A 24,143-nucleotide genomic window follows, 5' to 3' on the forward strand; every position below is an offset into this window, starting at 1 on the left:
CCTGTGTCCATGGGAATTCCAAGGCAAGTATACTGGATTTCCTTCTTCAGGGGATCTTCACAACCCAGGGATCAAACCTGCATCTCCTGCACTGGCAGATGGATTCTTTATCACTGGGCCACCCGGGAAGCTCAGAGCTGGTTTTAGTCATTTGTAAAAAATAAATTCTTTAATTATATAAATACCAGAATGATCTCTGGCATATAGTAAGTGCTTATAGTGTTTGCTGATATTACTATTTTTATAACTGAAATCATCCCTGGAAGCACTTCTACCAGACTTTCTCTGGCCCTATTAGTCAGAACCAGATATCCAGGACCTAATCATCACTGGGAGAATGGATACAATTATTTAGTTTCTAAATGTGATAAAAATAAAAGTCAGTGTATATCTACAATAAGTCTGCTAAGGTGCCGGCATCCCATGATGGGCACTCATATGTCCACCACCTGCTTTGCAGGTACCGTCACGGGACAGCATCATGGAAGCAAGCACAGTATGTACTTGACATACTTGAGGCAGTATGTGCTAGAGGACATGAGTGTTTCAGAGGAAGGAGAGATCATTGAGCTTCCAAGAGAGGATCCGAGCTGGGCCTTGAAGAACTGTAATACTGGGGTAGGCAGTGAGGAGAAGGAGAAGACATGACAGGCAAAGTATGGAGAGACAGTGTGAGCAAAGGCAGGCAAAACACGTTGGGGACAATGAACAGACCATTTTGGCCGAGGCAGACGTTTTTAATAGGATAATAGTAGTGCATAATGTTTAGGAAGCTGAACTGGAATAAATTTTAAACAAAAAGTTCCATCAATGGTCAAGTTGCAAATATCTGTATTAAAAGAGACCCCAATAGCATCCCCATCATCTCTATCTGTCTGCAGCACAAAATATTTTTAAACGTTTTCTAGATATAATTTGGAACTGTGGATTAGAGAGTTCTTACTGACCTTCAGAGGGTACATTTTGGGAACCATATGTTTTTAGATAAAATTACTGTATAATCATGACTAAGGTTGCCTCACACTGGGGGGCTCAGTGGTAAAGAATCGGCCTGCTAGTGCAGGAGACACGGAGAAGTGGGTTCGATCCTTGGGTTTCCTCCCTGAAGGAGGAAATGACAATCCACTCCAGCATTCCAGCGTTCTTGCCTGGGAAATCCCACAGACAGAAGGCTACAGTCCATGGGATCACAAAGAGTAGGACATGACTGAGCAACTGAGCACATACATTCCAAAGAACAGGTGTAGAAGGTTCATAAAGTAGCACCTAAAGATGAACTTTTCTTAGGCACTGATTGCATAAGTTATATAAGACTAATTCTACAAAGAAAAAAGGTTTAAGAACAGTTAATACCTTCCAAGGATTTTTAGTGTTTACTTTTCAATAAATACATGCTTTGATGCCAGGCACTAAATGTCCACAGCATAAGAATCTAATCATAATGTTTAAATGGATGTCTATCAGCCCTGAGAACTGCCAAAAAAAAAAAAAAAAAAAACCCACCCTATTAAGCGGGTACTTTTTATGGTGATGGTTTCTGCCGCCTCGTTAGGAGATGTTTTGTCCTTATTGAGCAGAGGAGGTGGTGGAGGAGTGCAGGTTGGAGGTCCATGAGTGGTTGTAGGGGAGGAGATCTGTTGACTTACTGATTAGCTATATACACATCTGGGTTAGATGCTCTCCGCTTGGAAGATATCCTTTATGACGACCTGGTAGTCAGATGATATAAAAGGCAAATCCAGGCTCTGCAAGACCAGTACTGACAGCAACCATGGCAAAGCATATTCTCCTCACAGGTGAGTCTGTAATTGGTGTGTGTGTTAATTGCTCAGTCGTGTCCAACTCTTTGCAGCCCACCAGGCTCCCCTGTTCATGTAATTCTCCAGGCAAGAATAATGGAGTGGGATCTTCCCTACCCAGGGATTGAACTTGGGTCTCCTGCATTACAGGTGGATGCTTTACCACCTTAGCTACTAGGGAAACCTGAAGTAAAGGTCACTCAGTCATGTCGGACTCTTAGTGACCCCATGAACTATACAGCTCATGGAATTCTCCAGGCCAGAATACTGGAATAGATAGCTGTTCCCTTCTCCAGGGGATCTTCCCAACCCTGGGATCAAACCCAGGTCTCCCACACTGCAGGTGAATTCTTTACCAGTTGAGCCACAAGGGGAGCCCAAGAATACTGGAGTGGGTAGCCTATCCCTTCTCCAGGGGATCTTCCCAACCCAGGAATTGAACCGGGGTTCCCTGCATTGCAGGTGGATTCTTTCTCAACTAAGCTATCAGAGATGTCCCTCTATAATTGGAGATGGAGCCTTATTCTTGCCTGATTTCTTTTCTCTCTGGATCTGGTAGGCGTGAAGTAGTCTTTACACGGAGCTCTACACTTTTCTATTCTTCTTTCATCATTTCAAATTTCCAAGGGAATCCTGACATGCACAAATATGTCTGCTTCTAATTCTCCTATCTCAATTGACTATGGCAGCATTTCTATCTACATTGATGCTAGAAGCATGGTCCTAAAAGAAAGGCTAGTTTTCTTCCAATGCTTGTTTTACTCTCCCATCTCTTGTTGGGTTCTCTTTTCTCTATTCATCTTCCTGCACCACCTCTTTTTAATTGGTATTTTTATTTACATGCTTGTGTTTTTGGTATTTTTCAGAGATGAAAATCAGTAGGAACTGAGATAAAGTTATGCTAGCTACCTTTGTTCCACTCTTTTCAGGATTATTCCTTTTTTATCCCTTACTGTCCTACTATGCTGTTGATATATTATAAAAATATCAGTTAGAAAGTCAATCATTTAAATGGGTTGATTCAGTACATTGTTTAGAGCCCAGTTGTATCCATGGCTTTTTAGTTTACTCCAAACTTTTTATAGCTTCAGCTTGTCCAGATGAGATTTCTAACTCAATTTATAAAACAATCAGATCAAAAATGTTCCTTACACCCTGATGCCACCACCCCGTCCAAAATGAGGACAAGAGGGCAGAGGTACAAGGTTCATGTTTATCTGACAGCTGATGCCCTCTCCTCATCCCAATATGGGAGGAAAGCTGGCACCTGCAGCATCCTCTGTCTGCTTCTATCCTTCCCCCAGAACTGTGGCCGTAAAATCCCCAGGAGACAAGGGGGAGAAGATGAGGCTGATCCTGCCCCTTCCCTGTATCAGGTTCATTCCAGGACCCTGGCCACTGGCCTTAAGATAAGGGCTGGTCCTGTAGGAGGAAAATTACATTCCTTAAATGAAAGCTGCTCAGTATCACAACTAACCCCCATGTGTTTTTCTGGCTTGGGACCCTGACTCCAGAACCGTGCCCTTCATTCCTTCTCTGGGCTTTCATAGACTTGGCCTCGGTGCTGAGCTAAGTCCTCCAATTGTACAGGGTTCTGTCAGAATATCCAGGCCTGGGCTGGTGAGGGAATATTCCTGGGACTCTCCACCTTACATTCCTATGAGTCTGAGATGGGTGGAGGTATGAACGTGACAACCTTGGGCACCTGTGCAAGGAGGCGGCAGCTGTGCTTTTCCCGCAGGGATAAAAGTCTTATATAAGACTAAGCCCAGAGGCTGCCCAGGTGGCCAGTGTGTAGGCATGATGGGGAGGATGTTGTTCTGGGCCTATGAGTCTCCCACTCTTTTTGCTCTTCTTCCTTCCCACACATCATGGGGTATCCCTGGGAATGCAGAGGAGGGTGGGCTTTTGTTTTAGTGAAGCTTCTACATGAGTTATTCCCCCATGCCTTGGACTCTGTGTAGAGGAACTTGGGATCCAGGCCTGAGAAGGATGAAATGGGGTCCTGGAAAATACCACTGATAAATCCAAAAACTCCCAGGCCCTTGACATTCTGAAAGTCTCCTGGGTAGCACCGGATCCTAACTGGGAAGCCCATCTAAGGGTGCTTGTTTCTGAGTTTTGCTTCTTTGTTTATTTCAGCCTTGGCTGTTCTGCTGCAGGTACAACTAGGTAAGGAGTAACACAACCTCCTATCCACACTCCAATTTTCCTGATAGTTACTCTTCTTTCCCTCCTTTCTTCTGACTCTGAATTTCCTCCACCTTTCATGATGTCAGGACTAGGGCCTGTTTTGTGATGTCGGAACTTGAGCTAGCTCCCAGCCTGTTTTGCTTGATCTCAGAAAGGCAGCAATGGGAGGGGGCCTATAGCTCACCTAATCCAGAATAATTCACTTTATAGATGGGGAAACTAAAGCAGAGAGGCAGAAGTGATTTGTCCTTGATTGTTCAGAATCAGGACTTAAACCTATATTCTGATGCCAAGACTAGTAAAGTATTTATTACCTTTGTAGTTTATACTCTTCTTTGTTTTGTCTTTTTCCCCCTCAAATATCTTCACATTATTTCTAATAACTAGGCATTGGCTGTAGATGTGAACATGACTAAAATCCAGATATGGGGACTCAGGAGACTGGGAAGAGCATGAGCTCTGGAGCAAGACTGCCTGGAAGTAGTGTAGGCACAATCAGTATTTGCGGAATAAATGGATGAATGAATTGGAATTCATCTTAAACTTTCAGCCTTGAGTAGTCCCAAGTCTCATCTGAAAATGAGAATGCTTCCCCCATTAGGCTGTATGGGAATTAAAATTTGCATAAAGCCTCTAAATAAAATATCAGTCATATCATATGCAATCAACAAAAGATATTTGTTTTATTGGTAGTGAAATTGAGTAATCTTTGAAATTATGAATTATTTGAGGGGCATCATTAACCTTACCACTTGCTGCTATGATGGCAAATTTATTTTATTTTATGTGTTGACTTGAAATGATCTCAAACTTTCTGGGTCAAGAAATAAGCTTAGGCCTTGCTGGGATTCTGTTGACAAAAGTGTCATGACTGTCTGCCATGTGACCTCGTAGGGACCCCTTCCCCTTGAGGAGCTCATCAGCAAGTGACACAGACAGTGGAGCCCACCACCACAATGACTGCCGCTTTCTCTTGCAGGTTCAGCCTATAAGCTAGTGTGCTACCTTACCAACTGGTCTCAGTATCGACCAGAACCAGCCAAGTTCTTCCCCAAGGATATGGACCCATGTCTGTGCACACACCTGATATATGCTTTTGCCACCATGAATGACAACAAGATTGCTCCCTATGAATGGAATGATATTGATGTCCTGTATCCTGAGTTCCAAGCCCTGAAAGAACAGTCAGTAGGACTTGAATCCAAAGTGAATGGGAATCAATGAGGGAAAGTGGAGAGCCCAAGTTCTGTCCCCAGTTTATTCCCAAATATCATAAGATTCTGAAAGGCAGTCCTTTGCAGATTTCTGACGCATATGTGGTAACCTATGATGTAAAGACTAATGTGGGCAGATGGGAGGAGCACTTGCCATGGGAACTTTAGAGCTTGTACTTGGCTGTTGCCCATTTCCCAGAGACTCAAGAATGGGGATAGAAGAGTTGTTTTCTGCAATATATGTATCCTAAAGCTCACAGAGCTTTCACTTAAATGTGCCTCTTGGTTTCTTTCTGCAGCCACAAAGATCTGGTCACTTTGCTGGCTGTTGGTGGCTGGAACTTTGGCACTCAGAAGTAAGTCTTTCCATGGCCAGAAAATGAGAGTGGAGGCAAAAGAAAGAAACCCTCAAGCTGGAGTGGGAAAATAAGATACCAGTGGGGAGGTGAAAATGAATATTCCAGGGGTAAAGAGGCCAGCTCTTAAGAAGAAACTGTCCGTGGGTGGGAAGGGCTGACTGCAGCAGACCTGGAGAAATAGCAGTAGAAAGGGGGAAATAATGGGGAAACACTCAAAAGACGGTGGACAATGGTGAGTGAGACAGACTGGCTTGGTGACGGAGAAGCACCTGGGCTGCCATAAGAGCATGAGCCCTGGGCTGGGTCATAGGCTCTTTTCTGAGGAAGTATCGAGAAAGGAGGATTGGTAACCTCACAGGCTTTTTGACTCTGAGTTAGAAAAAAGAGATGATGAGGTTAGACTTGACTTGTATGTTGAAAGTTGTCCAAGTCAGTGGTAAGCGACTTTTTAAATTATGAAGTTGATGTCTCCCCATGTGCTGTGTGTGCTAAGTCGCTTCAGTCATGTCCCACTCTTTGTGACCTTATGAACTGCAGCCTGCCAGGCTCTTCTGTCCATGGGATTCTCCAGGCAAGAACACTGGAGTGGGTTGCCATGCCCTTTTCCAGGGGATCTTCCTAACCCAGGATCAAGCCATACCTCATGTCTCCTGCACTGGTAGGCGGGTTCTTTACAACTAGCGCCACCTGGGAAGCCCAATGTCTTCCCATAATTATTTTAAAATTAGACAGCACAAAGTTATTTGACATGAAAATTAACTTGCCCCTCTCTTCTTCCCTCCACAATTTTCCCGAGGTAGCCAGTCATGCTTAAAATGCTGGAGCAAAATGTAATGAGTGTTTTTATTCTCACTCTAATAGCCAAGTGAAACTTCTGGCAGTTACCTATCAGGTAACAAGCTAATTCTCACATATAGCATTTGATCAATATTTCTTTTACCTCAAGTCCATTCTGCCAGTAGAACTTTTTCTTATCTTGCTCACAAATCATTTAAATAAGAAAATATTTGCAGGTCAATTCCCCCAAACTCCAGACAATATCTCTGCTCTTTACTTTTTAGATTACCCAGTTTGTGCTAGTCATTTTTTTTTTATTTAAAAAAAGTATAGCCATTGAATACCAGAACTAAAAAAGAAAAGAAAAAAGAAAAAGGAGATGAATTAGGGAGGTTGTGATCCAGTTTACAAAGGGTTTACCACAGGCTTTTTATAATCAGGAACTAACCAAGAGGGTTTGAATATATGTTAATAGACTATAAAATTACGACTATGGCAGAGGCACTAATTTTTCTAGATATTAAGTCACCTTCAAATACAAGACTCACAATATATTCATATATTGGGGGCCAGAAGTGCTTCATTAAATGTATTCACATTTTATAAATCACATCTTAATTTTGGAAACAGTAAATAGAAAAATAAACATCTTAGGATCAAAGAACTGTGGTAGCTAAACCACTGCCCCTGAAAGATCTCACTAATAAGTAAAATGCACATGTACCATTGATCCTATAAACAGAAAAATATTATTCATTGGGTATACTGAAGAAAATAAAATTTTAATTATAAACTTTTCTACTAATTACCATTAACAATTTGAATTCACCTTAGCTGTAAAAATCCAACAGAAGTTATTATAAAATGCATAATAAAATTGATATTCGAGGGTGTAAGGAGGATTTAAGGATCGGTGATGTTAATATAGACAAACTCTCTGCCTAGATTCACCACCATGGTCTCCTCAGCTGCCAACCGAAAAATCTTCATCTGTTCTATCATTGACTTCCTTCGTCAACATGAATTTGATGGCATTGACTTGGATATCGAATATCCAGGGTCCAGGGGAAGCCCACCTGAGGACAAACAGCGATTTACCATCCTGATTAAGGTGGGAATGAAGCACTAGTTCTGTGTCTTTTCGTAGAGAGGCTAGTGCCTTCATGGACTGTCTGTGAGAGTTGCGTTTCCCGGGGATAGCAAATGCTGTTGTCCTCAGAAGTACACTTATGAAGGTGTTTGGGAGTTGCAAGCAATAGAAACAGACTCTCTGGGCAGCTTAAATCAAAAGAGAATTTACTGGGAGGATACAGGTAGCTGAAGGAATCCAATGAAGAAATTCTTTTTTTATTATATGTTTCTGGTAACACAGCATTATAGTTCAACATCTGTGTACATTGCAGAGTGATCACAACCATAAATCCAGTTATTAGCCATCACCATGAAGCTGATGTCTTTCATCTGTTTTGTCCACCCCCCAACTCCCTTCCTCTCTGGTAACCACCAATTCATTCTCTATATCTATGAATTTGCTTTTATTTGTTTGCTGGTTTTTTTTTTTTTCTCCTCAGATTCCATATATGATTAATATAATACAGTATTTGTTTTTCTCCCTCTCATTCATTTCACTTAGCAAAATACCCTTACCTCTATCCATGTGGTTGCAAACGGCAGGATTTCATTCTTTTTTAAGGCTGAGTAGAATTCCTATAACATCTTATGGAAAGATCTAAATGAACTTCTAGGACAAACATATGTGTGTGTGTGTGTGTGTGTGTATGCTAAGTCACTTCAGTTGTGGCCAACTCTGCCACCCTATGGACTGCTGCTTGCCAGGCTCCTCTGTTCATGGGATTCTCCAGGCAAGAATACAGGAGTGGGTTGCTATTTCCTTCTCCAGGGGAGCTTCCTGACCCAGGGACTGAACTTGTGTATCTTGTGTCTCCTCCATTGGCAGGTGGGTTTTTTTTTTAACACTAGCACCACCTGGGAAGCCCTGTCATTTCATATATAGGAAGAGAAACTAATACCCTCCTCCCAGGACTTAGTCCTCATCCCCTTTCTTTCCTTATAGCTTAAGAATATGTAAGAATATGTTATGCCTCTTCCTACTGGCCTATAAGGTTTCTGCAGAAAAATCTAACGATAGCCTTATGGGATTTCACTTTTAAGTAACAGATTATTTTTCCCTTTCTGCTTTCCTTAAAGCAGCAAATTTTTTTTTTCCATTAAATTTTACCATTTGTATTACAATGTGTCTTAGAGCATGTCTCTTTGGGTTCATTTTATTTTGAATTCTCTAAGCATCTTGGACCTGGATGTCTATTTCCTTTCCCAGATTAGGAAGTCTTCAGTTGCTATTTCTTCAAATAATTTTATGTCCCTTTCTCTTCTACTTCTGGAACTGTATAATGAGAATGCTGTTCTACTTGATACTGTACCAAAGGTTCCTTAAAGTATCTTCACTTTTTAAAATCCTTTGTTCAACCTGCTGTTCTGTGTTAGTGAGTTCCATTACTTTGTCTTTTGGCTCACTGATTTTTCTACCTCTTCCAAATCTGTTGTTGAACACATATAGGGTATTTTGCAGTTCAGTTATACCTTCTGTTTAGTTTTAGTTTTTTTTTTTTTTATATTTTCTAGCTATTTGTTGATTTTGTCATTGTTTTCTTCCCTTCTCCTCCCAAGTTCAGTATCTTTATGATCATTTGGTTGAACTCTTTCTCAGGTAGATTGGTTATTTCCATTTCATTTCATTCTTTTTCTGAGATTTTGTCTTCTTCTCTTGACTGGAACATGTCTCCTCTTTTTTTTTTCTCCTAATTCTCTGTGTTTGTTTTGATGCATTAGGTAAAGTAGCTAAGTCTCCCAGTCTTGATGAGTGGCTTTATGTGGGGGATATCCTGTGGGGTTCTCACCATAGGGAATAGATAATGAAGACAACCACTAAAATCCACTCTCTTTTCTCTCTCCAGGAAATGATACAGGCTTTTGAAGAAGAGGCTGAAGAAACAGGAAAACCCAGACTGCTGATCACAGCAGCTGTGTCTGCTGGCAAAGAGACCACTGATGCAGGATATGAAATTGCAGAGATTGGAAAGTTAGTGCGATGAGCTTCCCAGGGCCTCCACATCCCAGAGCAGAGATTCCCCAAACATTTTAGTAGAAAGCATTCCCAGTAGTTATGTAAACATAATGTTGAGAAGGTTGGTACCATCAATTGCCAAAAATGTTTGAATATTTAGTGGTTCTGGGATAAGGTGGTGACCCCTTTATATTGTCACTATGGTAGGCTTTAGGGGAAAGAGAAATAAGATTTACGATCTTGGAAAATCTTTATATGTAACAGCAATTTTCACTGACAGTTTCTTTTGAAAAGCTGTAAAATCAAGAAAGCTATTATTGACAAAACAATAGGAAAGCTTTCCACCTGCAGTTCCCATAATCCTAGAGACATGTGTTTCTGAGACACATACTCTAACAACTATATTTCCTTATCTTCTGCTCTGGGTTTGCCCTTAATCTTTCAAGGAAGTAAAGGAGACTTTCTGTCTAGCCTCACGGGAGTCACAGAAGATAACCAGGAGACACCTAGGAAGCCACACTAATGGGATCATATGGATATCTACTTGACATCATGAATTTCCACGGCTATCATTTCTTGCTCTTAAATTGTCTATTAAAAAATGCTCCCGTATCATGATGGCTCAAATTCTCTTGTTCTAGGCTTCTTGATTTCATAAGCGTGATGACCTATGACTTCCATGGTGGCTGGGACCCATGTACAGGACACAACAGTCCTCTGCACGTGGGATCCAAGGATCAAGGCAACATGCATTATTTCAACTGTGTAAGAAAGAAAACCCCCTAATCATATGCAGAAGAAAGACAGGGGAGAGATTAGGAGTGTTGTTTGTTGGAAGGTTTTCTCTTTGTGGGACAATTAGCTAGACATTTTTCATCATGTGGGACAAACACTGGTGAGGAATAACGTCTGTGTTGCTTCTGCAGGAATATGCCATGAAGTACTGGAGAGACAATGGGGTCCCTTCAGAGAAGCTCATCATGGGGTTCCCCACCTATGGGAGGACCTTCCGGCTCAGCACTTCTGACACCTCAGTCTGTGCCCCAGTCTCTGGGGCAGGGTCATCTGGTCCTTACACATGTGAGGCTGGCTTCTGGGCTTACTATGAGGTAACCACCATGGCTAATTCAGGCTAAAATGCCCTGGGGAAAATTCTTCCACTCTCCAAGTCATCTTGTTATCCTTATGTTCTTGAGATCCTGTACCCTGGCAGCTCAAAGCTCAGAGCATATAGCCTGTGGAAAGGCAGGTTGATGGCTGAAGAACACTTTTCACTTAAAAAAAATCAATGTGAATTTCCTTTTGGGTTTAGAAGTATATGGGACCATCTTTTCTATAGCTCAAAACTATACTGAATTCTATTACATCCATGTAAATAGATGGAGAAGGATTTAATAAGTTAGCTCAGGGATGGCAAATAATTGGATCTTTTTTCAAATCTGATTTGATTGCATTTACTCAAATCTGAAGCTCTAATACTTGGGCCACCTGATGTGAAGAGCCAACTTATTGGAAAAGACCTTGATGATGGGTAAGATTGAAGACAAAATGAGAAGAGGACTGGAGAGAATGTGATGGTTAGATAGCCTCACTGACTAAATGGATATGAATTTGAAAAGATTCCAGGAGATAGTGGAGGACAGAGGAGCCTGGCATGCTGCAAGCCATGGGGTTGCAAAGAATCAGACATGACTAAGTGACTAAACAACAACTATTCAAATCTTGTGTTAAAAATTCAGACCGATAGAATAGTTAGCAGTTTTTGCCAGAGACTCAAGTGTTTTCAGAAGAATGACCTTATCACTCATGGTCATGCTTACCATTTCTCAACTAAACTGTGGTTATAGAATTGGAATTTCACTTCTTTGTACCTGGTTTCATAGAAATTTGTATCTTTGTTTTATGATATAAAGTTACTTTCTAGAGAAATATGTGAAATTAATGTAGGTATTTCACAATGCCACTTTTTCCATCCCTCTTCCATTTCTTACTATTTTTCCCCTCCTTTCTCGTGCAATGCATGACATAATCTGTGACATGCTCAATGTTGCCTTCTTCCTTCGCTTCATAGATTTGCACATTCCTAAGTGAAGCCACAAATGCCTGGATTGAAGACCAAAAGGTTCCATATGCTTATAAAGACACTGAGTGGGTTGGCTATGACAATATTAGGAGCTACAAATATAAGGTATGAGCAGTGTAAAAAAATGCAATTCTAGCTTCAAATCCTAAGTTCATCACGAGCCCATTTTACTAAGATCTGTGGCTTCAAAGTTATAAATATGTACAAAGTGGAATAAATCAACCTCATTGTGATTTACCTTTCCCTCAAGACAGAGCAAATGATATGATTAAATACAGATTTAATGATCCAGTGTACAGCATATACTACTATACACTAACATATAGTATAATATTCTAAGGTGGTTAAAATTTATTTCCCCAATTTTTGTCCAGAATTAATCTATACTAACTTCCGTGAAATGATTATATAAGCCAGGCTTAAGACTAATATTTTCATGGACAATAATGAAAATATCCTTTACATTTTTACTTAAATACTTTACAACCATTACCTAACTTGATTCTACACAATCCAGTGAAGTAAGAAATAGCCTCTCTGGTTTACAGATGTGTACACTGAGGTTCATAGATGCTGTGACTAATCCAAGGTTTCATAGCTGGAAAATGCAAAGGCAGTAATGGAACTGTTGTCTGGCTCAGAGTCTAGGCTCTTTCCATAATGCTGCATCTTTACTGAATCTTGGTCAGGAGAAGGTGGTCAAAATGGAGGAGAAAAAGAGCTGTATGGTGCAATGGTTAAGAATCTAGACTTTGGTGTCAGATATACCTTGTCCTCAAGCCCTGAAAGACAGGATGAGTTCCTACAAACTTGTGAAAGAGAAAGATCAACCTAGTAGTTCCTGTAAAGATTAAGCAAGTAATGAAAGCTAAAATGAAATGTAGCTTACCCTAGAATACTAGTATTATTTAATAGTATGTTAAATTAGCTATATATATATTAGCTAATTTAATACACTATTAATATACTATTAATAGTATATTAAGCTATATATATATTGGCTAATTTAATATACTATTAATATACTATTATATTAATTAATGCTATTAATATACCATATGTGTATGTATATACCTAAGAATTTATACGGAGAAGGCAATGACACCCCACTCCAGTACTCTTGCCTGGAAAATCCCATGGACAGAGGAGCCTGGCAGGCTGCAGTCCATGAGGTCGTGAAGAGTTGGACATGACTGAGCGACTTCCCTTTCACTTTTCACATTCATGCATTGGATAAGGAAATGGCGACCCACTCCAGTGTTCTTGCCTGGAGAATCCCAGGGATGGGGGAGCCTGGTGGGCTGCCGTCTATGGGGTCGCACAGAGTCAGACATGACTGAAGCGACTTAGCAGCAGCAGCAGCAGCAGCAAGAATTTATTAACTGGAGGAAGAAAACAAGAATGGAGCTGAGATAGCCCATCAAACCTTGAATTCACAAAGTGCATATCACGTCCTTTCATAAAAGATATATGATCCAGCAATCCCACTGCTGGGCATACACACTGAGAAAACCAGAAGGGAAAGAGACACGAGTACCCCAATGTTCATCGCAGCACTGTTTATAATAGCCAGGACATGGAAGCAACCTAGATGTCCATCAGCAGATGAATGGATAAGAAAGCTGTGGTACATATACACAATGGAGTATTATTCAGCCATTAAAAAGAATACATTTGAATCAGTTCTAATGAGGTGGATGAAACTGGAGCCTATTATACAGAGTGAAGTAAGCCAGAAAGAAAAACACCAATACAGTATACTAACGCATATATATGGAATTTAGAAAGATGGTAACAATAACCCTGTGTACGAGACAGCAAAAGAGACACTGATGTATAGAACAGTCTTATGGACTCTGTGGGGGAGGGAGAGGGTGGGAAGATTTGGGAGAATGGCATTGAAACATGTAAAATATCATGTATGAAATGAGTTGCCAGTCCAGGTTCGATGCACGATACTGGATGCTTGGGGCTGGTGCACTGGGACGACCCAGAGGGATGGAATGAGGAGGGAGGAGGGAGGAGGGTTCAGGATGGGGAACACATGTATACCTGTGGCGGATTCATTTTGATATTTGGCAAATCTAATACAGTTATGTTAAGTTTAAAAATAAAATAAAATTAAAAAAAAAAAAAAAAAGATATATCGACAGGGTTTCAACCCACCTGCATTTTTCTCCCTAATATCACCTTGTCGCCCTGTACTCCACTGTTTGTTGTGTAGATGCCATTTGATTTTGGTTGCCAAATGCTCTTTGTCCACAGGTTGACTTTCTTAAGGAGAACAATTTTGGTGGGGCCATGGTTTGGGCCATCAACCTGGATGACTTCTTAGGCTCCTTCTGCAAGGAGGGCAAATATCCACTCATACGCGAGCTGCAGTCACTCCTGGGCCTGTCGTCAGCTGGGTCACTACTGAGTTCACCACATTGTTCTAAAGATGATGCAGGTCAAGCTGCAAGAATGACAACTGCAGAGGGACAAGAGTGCATGAGGCAGCCACAGAGCATCTAGACCCTCACATGGGAAAAAGGGACAGGTTTATAGGAAGAAGCTTTTTAGAAATGCATTCTTCAATCAAAGAGGCCAGTCTAAGTTCAGTAGCTATGTGGGTAAGGTTTTGAATATACCTTATACCTCAGAGATGGGCTTTTCTTCTCAGGAAAACTTTGTCTGGGAGGAAGAATCAGATCCTTCAAAGTGAGTCTGATGTATGTGCTAACATTTTATCTAAGGTAAACTGCATCTCTCTCAGTTCTGAGCACCATATCCTAACTTAGAAATAGGCAGGCTGGCTTAGCCACTTCCCTCCTGCCTTAAAGGCAGATATTGTCTTTGGCTGCTAGTGGTGAGGGTTGGAGGTAGGTCTTGAAGAAGAACAGGGATAAAGACTCACATTGCTGACTCAGTAGTGTGTGACAGTGTGTGTTCCTTGGCTAAGCATCTCTGGAGAAGGCCTAAAGGTGGAGGCAGAGGTAAAGAAGTGGAAGATATAGGGTTCCCTATGTCTCTGCTTTCAGGAAATTCACAGAATCATTGTTTGTTTGTTTTTACTGTAAAACCTGTTAAAAGATAATTACAAAAAGATGGGTTCAGGACTTTCCTGTTTGTCCAGTGGTTAAGAATCTGCCTGCCAATCCAGGGAACTTGGGTTTAATCCCTGGTCTGGGAAGATCCCACATGCTGCAGGGCAACTAAGCCCATGTGCCACAACTACTGAAACCCACACACTCTACATTCTGTGCCCTGCAACAAGAGAAGCCCGCTGCAATGAGAAGACAGAGCAGCCAACTAGAGAGTAGCCCTGCTCGCCACAACTAGAGAAAACCTACAAACCTACACACAACAACAAAGACTCATACAGCCTAAAGACACAAATATATAAAATTAATTTTTAAAAAGATGCGCTCAAATTACAGAATGAGGGAGTAAGAGGCAGCAAATTGTGGTGGTAGAGAATGTTCTAGCAATAGAGTAAAATGAAAAACAAAATGTCTGAATTGACAGAGGGAGAAAAAAAACAGCAAAAGGGCAATGTTGAAAGGAAACAAGCAAAAACTAAAGCCTAAGAAACAAAACATAAGAAAATGACAAAAATCAAAATACAGCACTTAAGGTTAACAAGATGACAAAAATACAGATGTATTACTTATGGCAGAAAAATGGACAGATAAGCCTCCCCTGCTAACACAAGTGTTAATTAGCCTCCCACATAAAATCCTTGATCCAGTCACTATAGTGCTGTGTTCATTCCCCCCTTGAGTGGAAACAGAGTAGAAGCCAAGGACTGCTTGGACCACTGCTAGGACTCCAGTGGCCCTGTTCTCCCTTCCTCCTTGCTTGGACATCTGTCCCCTTGTAACATTCTTCCTGGCCACAGCTTAGAACTCTCATGGGGCTCAAGTTCTTGGAGAACAAAGCCAATACAGGAGGAAGTCTAGAGTTGTTGCTTCTGGGCTCAAAGATAACTTATGACGATGCTTTGAAGTGATCTTCTTGTTCTTCTAGAATGCACTCCATCAGCCACCAAGACTTAGTATCATCAACAAGTGATACCCAGAAGTGAAGATTTCTGTGCCAATATTGGTGGAGACAGTGGCAGTGGTGGAGAAGGTGGTGGTGATGGGGGCAGTGAAGGAGATGAAGGTTTCTGCACTGGTAAAGCAGATGGCATTTATAGCGATCCTGAAGACAACACCAAGTTCTACCAGTGTGCAGGAGGCAGGACCTTCTACTTCCAGTGTAACCAAGGTCTGGTGTTTGACCAAACCTGCACATGTTGTAACTGGCCTTCAATTTAAAATGTTGGAAAAACTCTACTTTGCTTCTGATTTTCTCATGCTGCATGTCAAACTCCGTCTTCCAATACTCCATGTTGTGTATGTATTATATCAGTCTATCTGTCAATTTGGAGGCCCTACCTTACTAAAACAGCATTATGATTAGGTTTTACTCCATTAGAACCTAAAAAAACTATAAACACCTTGAACCAAATCCATATGTAAAATAAAGATGACACTGCATGTTTTATTTTTTATAATCATCTGTATTTTTTCTTACATACTTGTATATATAGCTCAGCATTTCAAGTGACCCTGAAGTTTAATAGAAGCTATTTTTGTTGTTGTTTTTGTTGTTGTTGTTGTTTTTAATTTTATTTTATTTTTAAACTTTACAATATTGTATTGGTTTTGCCAAATATTGAAATGAATCCGCCACAGGTATACATGTGTTATGGAAGTTAAAATTTTACTTTTTATCAAATCAGACTACTCTTTTGGAAAGGGGAGTTTCCTTCCCTGGCAAAAGCCTTGAGAGTGTGAACCAAACAACAGTGTGAAAAAATTCTCTCACTCTTGTCAACACCTCCAAAGAAGGGGCCCAAGACCCTGTGTCAGAAAAATAACAAATGCTAAATTACCACCTCTGAAAAAAGCTGCATTTATATGGATCCAAAGGAGAAAAGAAAGGGATGTGTGTGAGAGAGGTGAGAAAGGTTAATCTTGACTAATTTCAAGTCATAAAAATACTTTTAACATGATAATAAAAATCTTTAAATCATCAGATCAAATGGAGTAAATGTTTTTAGATTGAAGTATCTAGGATTATCTTAATATTTTAAGTTGATTTCCAGTGAACTCTCACTATTTTCTTCAGAGGATCCTGTCTCCTAAAGAATTAGGCCTCTCAGCATAATTCAGTAGGTTTCACCCTCCAGTGCCTCATTCACCAGCTAACACTTACCATGGGGTGGCCTTGAAGAGTACAGCAGGTTATAGTTTTCTGAGGCACTAGCAGCATCTCACTCTTTGTTATCCAGACACATGAAGTCTTGCCATCAGGCTAAGTAGGGGACTACTCTGGTAGTCTGGTGATGAAGAATCTGCCTTGCAATGCAGGGCACACGGGTTCAGTCCCTGGTAGGGGAACTAAGATCCATGTGAGTACCTCACATGTTATCCTGTGAGTAACATGCTGTGAGTAACTAAGCCTGTGTGCCGCAACACTGAGCCTGCATACTCTGGAGCCCATGTGCCACAACTAGAGAGCCCAAATTCCACAACTACTGAAGCCTACATTCTCTGGCGCCCACACGCTGCAACTACTGGGCCCACACGCCACAGTTAGAGCATCCATGCACCGCAAAGAAAGCTCCTGCATGACACAATGAAGACCCTCTGTGCCACAACGAGGACCCAACGCAGCCAGATAAGTAAATAAATAAGAAGGCTAAGTAGGCATAGAAGGACCTTCCCAATACAAGAAGCTAGACCACACTTAATGCCCATTCTGAAGAAACTATACTTGAGTTATTAAGGTTTGTGTTGGAAGTAAAAGGCCTGTCTTCCAGGCAATGTCTGGGCTTCCCAGGTGGCTCAGTGGTAAAGAATCCACCTGCCAACATAGGAGATGCAGGTTCGATCCCTGGATGGGGAAGGTCACCTGGAGAAGGAAATGGCAACCCATTCCAGTATTCTTGCCTGGAAAATTCTATGGACAGAGGATCCCAGTGGGCTACAGTCCATGAGACTGCAAAGAGTGGGAGTGCAACTGAGCAAATGAACACACACAAGGCAATGTCTAGATGAGTACTTTGAACATGTCTCTCATGACTTTTGACCTTGGCACACCTAGAGCAACTTGTGAGGCTTTAGGGTATGACTCAAACTGGAAGACGGGAGCAGATCCAAACTACTAGCCTCCCTGGGAAGTCCTTCTCACATTGCAGTCCAGGGCCATGGAGCCAGTAGATGAGTCTACTCTGATGCCTGCTGCATCCCCAGTGCTTGCCACTCTGCCTGAGGCACGTTTGGAATTCAGTATGATGATGACCGATAGACTAAATAGATGATGAAATAGGAAAGGGGGAGGGGGGATTATTGGTTCTTTGAGTTTTACACGAACATGAGGAAGGCAATCAAATCAACAACCCACTCCAGTATTCTTTCCTGGAAAATCCCATGAACAGAGGAGCCTGGCTGGCTAGAGTCCACAGAGTCACAGAGTCAGACTCAACTCAGCACAGCACAGAGAAAGGCAGTCAAATCAGGACCTTCCCACTCCATGCTGGGAAACTTGGACACTTTGAAGCACTCCTGAAATATTTACTCTGCCTTTAAGTGTCCTCTGCATCCCCAAAGCCCCAAAACAAGGCCCAGCAAGCCATTCAAAGCCTTGGCATGTATAGAACAATAAATAGTCTCCTATCACCGGGGCTAGTGGTGTGGTGGGTTAGTTGCCAAGTCCTGTCTGACTCTTGCAACCCCATGGACTGTAGCCTTCCAGCTCCACTTTTCATGGGATTTCCCAGGCAATAATACTAGAGTGGGTTGCCATTTCCTTCTCCAGAGGAGAGGATCTCCCAACTCAGGGATTGAACCCATAACTCCTGCATCACAAGCAGATTCTTCACTGATGAGCCACCAGGGAAGCCCCGGGCTAGTGGTAGAAAACATAAAACTTGTGGCTGGGAATTAGAGGGCGAGGAATCACAAGTATAATATTTCAGTCAAGTGAAGCCACCCCACTGAACATTCAGTAGGAACTAGCCCTTCTACATGAATACACAACAAACCAGCACAGGGAGAAAGAGCCTTGTAAACTAGTGTTTACAGTGTCATGTAGTACTTATGAGGCCCTTGCCCCTCCCTGTGCCCCATGCTGGCAGACAGGAGGGTCAGAGCAATGCAGAAAGACAAGAGCACCTCTGGGCTCTGCATTGCTCTGTCCTGGAGGATCTGTGGTCAGGAGGCACATGTGAAGGGAGTCGCAGCTTTTCAGTCATAGTACAGGTTTAGGTAGGCCAGACGGTTCCGATGCTTTCTAAAGTCTTTGTCTGTGGGCAGCTGCAATGAAAGAATATTATCTAGGTCAATATTCAAATGAGAACTGACTGCCTCTGGTCTTCCTGGCTCTGTGAAATAGGCATGTATGTTATACCTGTTGTGGCCTAGCTGAACCTCAACCCCATAGTAACCTAGCCTCACATTGCTCTGTACATCTACTCTTTGTCGTCTTACTCTGGAAATGTCATACTAGGAATTATTTTCTACTTGGGAAATTGTCAAGTATAGCTGGTAGGACTTCCCTGGTAGTAGAGTGGGTAAGAATCCACCTGCCAATGCAGGGGACATGGGTTCCATCCCTAGTCCAGTAAGATTCTACATGACATGAGCATCTTAGCGCATGCACCACAACTACTGAGCCCACACCCTAGAGCCCGCAAGTCACAACTACTGAGCCCATGTGCTGCAACTACGGTAGCCTGTGTGTCTAGAGCTTGTGCTCTGCAACAAGAGAAGCCATTGCATTAAGAAGCCTGAGCACTGCAAGGAAGAGTAGCCTCTGCCTGCCGCAACTGAAGAAAGCCTGCCCATGCGCAGCAACGAAAACCTAGCACAACGAAAAATAAATAAATAATTAATTATTTTAAAATTATAGCTGGTAAACTTCTTGAAAAGAAAAATTATATGTTTAATTCTTGAATGTTACCCATAGGCCTTAGCATAATGATGTTAATACATTTGGCATTTAATACATACTTGGAGAATTAATCCCAGGTTCCACGGGGAGAATAAAGGGCACCTCTGGAATTATGATAGCTGATATGGACTGAGCATTTATTATGCTACAAGTATGGCACTAAATACTTTTCTACAATATCTCAATCTTTACAACTTTATCAGATAGAGTCTATTATTATATGCATTTTAACACTAAGCACACTGATGCTTAGAAAAGTAAGATTATTAGACAAAATCACACAGCAAGCAAATATGGAACTAGAATTTGAACCCAGGCAGTCTGTTCCTAAAATCCATATTCTTGGCAGAATGATCCACAGCCCTTGATGATCTAACACTAAGTGGTATGATGGGAAGAGCAGTGGCTTAGGAGTCATCAGATCTAGGCTCTATTTGAGCAACTTCAACAAGCCACTTAATCCATCTGAGCCTCAGTTTCCTCCTTAGTCGCAGAGGATAATTATTTTGGACTAACCACAGAAGATTATTTGAAGACTAAATAAGAAAATGTGACTTCTGTTCCATCATACTCACCTTTAAAAATCTAGTGAAATTGGGTAACTCTCCAAAAAAAATTCCCATATGTATATACACAAAATTGTGCAAGTAATTTTAGGGGAACAAGGACTTAACTGAAGCTTATTCACAGACTTCTGGTTAAGAATCACTGATACACATGGAAGTATTAGGTAAAGGACTCCAGAGAAGTCCAATCCTATTACCTCAGTTCTCAGGGTTCTTTTCTGTAGACATGGAACCTGAGCCCAGTCTGGAGATCCAAATTTCATTGGCCATCTGACTCTCTTGGGTGGCTTTATCTCTAGGTTGTATGTGGTAGGGCTAGAAAAAATACAGAACATCATATGTAATGAGTTAGCAATCATATATAACCTTCCACCCCTGATCTAGAGTCCTAACCTTTTGGGAAAAGGCAGTCAACTGATTCACACAGGATTCTTTTGCCTGTTAAAATATTTCTGATTAAGTTTCAGTGTTCAAGGTATCTAGTCCTGACAAAGTAAAAACTCAACTCCAGTTTAAAATATTTCTGGAAGTTCAGTCTCCTTAGCTGAGAGATCAAAAGATCCCAGAAATGGTGGATGATAAAGTTAACACAGTGATGCATAAGTACTGCTCATGATGTAAAATTGAGGAGGAAAGAAAAATGCTAATTTAAAGTATCAACAACCTGGGGTCAGTAAAGTAGAACCATGTACAATTCCTTGACAATGGGATTATTTAATTATAGCCTTTGTTCATAACATTCTTTTGGTATAGACTCTTTGCTGTGGAAATAACATGTAGAGTGGACATAGGAATCAAGATTCAATATCTCTATTCCTTACTACAACCTTGAAAAAGTTACACTCACTCTCTGATCTTTGAAATTCTCACCAGTAAAAAATAGACCTTGACCCCATGCCCTACCATTCCACACATTCTCAACAGCTTCCTCAAGCACAGAGATGCCTCCCTTGGTCCACTGGCCTATGTAATATAGCCACCAGCACCCCACCTTCCCCACCCCATTCTCACTTCCTCTTTGCCCATGATACTGTAGCCACACTAGCCTTCTTTTTTTCTGCACACCAATTTCCTTCCCAACAACAGCCTTTGTACAAGTTCCTTCTGCCTGGGAAACTCTGGGCCTAGATTTTCACAGGGCCAGCTCATTCTTGTCATAATGATTTCAGACCAAGTGTCATTTCCCTAAAAGACTATCTTGACAATCCTTGCCAAAGTATATAGATTTTAGTCCACCACTCTGTATCATATTATCATCTTGTTTGGTTTCATTCAGCATAATACCAGGTCACCTTACTTCCTATGTGTTTATGATAGTCCCAGCTAATGGCTACTGTCTTGGTATAATTATTAAAACCCCATTTCAAGTCTCAGAAGTGTCATGTGCTGACTAATAAATTATATAGTCACTCTCTTTATTACTATTGATATTTTCTTGTTTGTTTGCTTCTCATCTGTCTGGACTCTGGAATGTGAGCTGCAAGAAATCAGGAATCTTGCATGATGGGTTTAATGCAAAATCTTTGGAACCCACAAAACTGCTTGGCTTTTTATAAATATTTATTGAATGAACCACTATACTCTACCATTCTATAATTTCTAGAGATCTAGAAGGCAAGAGGTTGAATTTTTAAAGCTAGATGGTTTCTTATTTAGAGGGCATGGTTGGGATGAAACCGCTTTTTGTACTTCCTTTCCTATTGCTCTTTGTTGAAGTGCAGCAGAAAAAGGGGCACATACCCAGGATAATAAGAGTCCTTTGAGTATGTCCAAAAGCGAGGCAACAAGGCATTAAATGGAGCAAAATTTGGTTTGTGTGTTTGCTCTCGAACATTGACTGTCTGGTACATGCCTGGGTAAGGTGTCATATCCTGTTTCCAAGAAAAAGATCAATATGTTAGAGGGTGATATATACATGTAAAGCCTTTTAATTAGAAAAAAAAACACAAAGTTATCCTCTCCCTGTTCATGTATCAGCTATGGTTTAACTACCTCAATCTATAGAAATGGCCTACAGTAGGTAGAAAACCAAGATACGTGTATGGTTCAGCTACATAAAGGTGCCTAATGCTTAGGCTGTAGAAACAAACCTATGAGGGTAGAGAGCCATGGTAACTTATTACAGTTACTACCCCCACCATCCCACCATCCCACTCAGATTCTTTTGGAGCCAGTATCCCTCTCCCTGAGCTTAAGTGTCAAGAAAAAGTCTAACAAGAGATTAACAGAAGATAATTAAGACTTGAAATCCAGTTACACAAAAGAATGAAGAAGTTGGAATTGGTTTTTTAATTGATAAGATATTATACTATATATTACATATAATTATATGATGCATATAAACAAAGCTTCTAGTATTTTACAAGCAAGTGTTGCAGGGCTAAAACCTTGCTTTGGTATTATTTCTTCTTAGAATTATTTTCCACTCTCCCAGGACACTCACACACACATTTGCCATGTTAACATCCATGCTTTTAAGGTAGGTTTTTTAGTGGCTTTGCCCAAAAGACTTTTTTGTCTTGAATTTTGGGCATATTCTTTAGGTAGCCTCCAGCTATGCTCCCCAATGCAAATACATTCAGCAACATGGATCACAGTGAAATCTAAGCACATTCAGCCATGTCTAACCTTGCTAACTGGCTTAAACCTTGTGGCTGTTCTGGCACCAAGAGTGTATCCTTTTTTACTGGTCGGGATCTTAGAGAGGTTGTATGCCAAGCCATACTTCTTCAGGTGTTATGTAGAAAACAAACAAAGAAAAAAACACATATAGAGAACATTATAGTTATTAAAACTGTGAACTTAAAGTATTCCTGAATCTTCTCTGCCAAAGTTGCTCTTTCTTTCTTGATTCTTCTGAATCATGACCATAGAATTACATAAGTAACACAAACAGTTGCATTCCTACAAAGGAGTGTGGCTAGATAGGTAGAGAGAATGCCATTTCTATACATTCCAGTGAATCCAGTTCTCTGGGTCCCACAGAGCTGAATCTGCTCTAATTCAACTATCAGTATGATCATACAATTTCATAAACTACCTATCAGCACAGCCACTGTCCAGGTTTGGACTAAGAGGAGATACTGAGTCACTGGTCTTTCTGACTGTGAATAGTGAAGGAACAATACTGGGAACTGCATGAGGCCCAGGCTTGCATTTGGTGGGGATGGCAAAGGGGAACAGTGGCCCTTTACTTTCTGATTGTAGAGGACCAGGGCACTTTCTCATGTTGGGACCCTGATGGTCACAAATCCCATAGGGCTTTTCTTCGGGAAAACTTGGGTTTCCTTAGATAATGGTCTGGGAACTGACACCCATCTAAGGGAAGGTGAATACTCACATCTTCTGCTATATAACATCCAGGCCCTCTGTTGGGGGCTCCTCTAATAGGGGGAAATTTGTTTCCCAACAAGCTTTGGGGATGGATGTGAGGAAAGATCTTCCTATTCTGACATGTTCCAAAGGAGTAGTTAAGCAGCGGCTCTGCAGATAGAGAAAGAAGAGAAACTTCACATGAGGAAAGGCCCCTTGGTCTAAGTGAGAGCTTCAGGGCTAGTTGGGGGTGGGCCACAGGACAGAGCTCTTAAGGGCAGACCCTTAAGAAAATCCATGTAAAGGGTAGCTCAAATCTGTGTAAGGGGATGAACTGCATTTTCCCCTCCCTTTGCCCTTCTTTCCCAGCCTTCCTACTCTTCCTCCTGCCTCTACTGTAGACTCCCCTACTACAACCCTCCTCACCTGCTTTAATGAAGCACATCTCAGGAGCTCCACCAGGCCCCGGGTTTGTGTACTGCGTTGCCCAAGAAACAGAGGCGGGCCTGGCAGCCCCAGCCGCGGAGCTCCCAGAGAGGAGTGGCTCTGAGCTAGCCTACTCAGCAGTGGGGATTCCTGCGGAGCCCGCTTTGGGGCAGGAACTGTGCCTCCCAGGCCAGGAACCCAGGGGAGTGAGAACTCTGAAGCTGGGCAGGAGGTAGGGGGTTTGCTAGATCCAAGTTGTAGGCTGAAGAGCTTTGAAAGCTGGGCCACTGGAAATGCACTACTGAGGAAGGATGGACTCCTCCATGTGCAGGATGCCCTGAAATCC

General features: G+C 41.5%; 2 protein-coding genes across 2 annotated transcripts; one reads left to right on the forward strand and one right to left on the reverse strand.

The window, feature by feature from the left end:
- The first annotated feature begins 1,771 nt into the window (after positions 1 to 1,771).
- LOC129656413 (acidic mammalian chitinase-like) lies at positions 1,772 to 14,024 on the forward strand. The gene is made up of 10 exons (XM_055587093.1): positions 1,772 to 1,796; positions 3,942 to 3,971; positions 4,972 to 5,176; positions 5,506 to 5,562; positions 7,288 to 7,453; positions 9,318 to 9,442; positions 10,069 to 10,192; positions 10,354 to 10,536; positions 11,499 to 11,615; positions 13,776 to 14,024. Exons 1-10 carry the CDS (start codon positions 1,772 to 1,774, stop codon positions 14,022 to 14,024), a joined length of 1,281 nt encoding a protein of 426 aa, XP_055443068.1.
- Positions 14,025 to 18,787: 4,763 nt separating this feature from the next.
- LOC129656102 (protein pitchfork-like) lies at positions 18,788 to 23,816 on the reverse strand. The gene is made up of 6 exons (XM_055586875.1): positions 23,798 to 23,816; positions 23,400 to 23,542; positions 22,688 to 22,786; positions 21,800 to 21,930; positions 20,257 to 20,374; positions 18,788 to 18,856 (listed from the first exon to the last, which is right to left on the reverse strand). Exons 1-6 carry the CDS (start codon positions 23,814 to 23,816, stop codon positions 18,788 to 18,790), a joined length of 579 nt encoding a protein of 192 aa, XP_055442850.1.
- Between the last annotated feature and the right edge of the window lie 327 nt (positions 23,817 to 24,143).

Source organism: Bubalus kerabau, chromosome 6, assembly GCF_029407905.1.
Source record: "Bubalus kerabau isolate K-KA32 ecotype Philippines breed swamp buffalo chromosome 6, PCC_UOA_SB_1v2, whole genome shotgun sequence".
Lineage (NCBI taxonomy): Eukaryota > Metazoa > Chordata > Mammalia > Artiodactyla > Bovidae > Bubalus > Bubalus kerabau.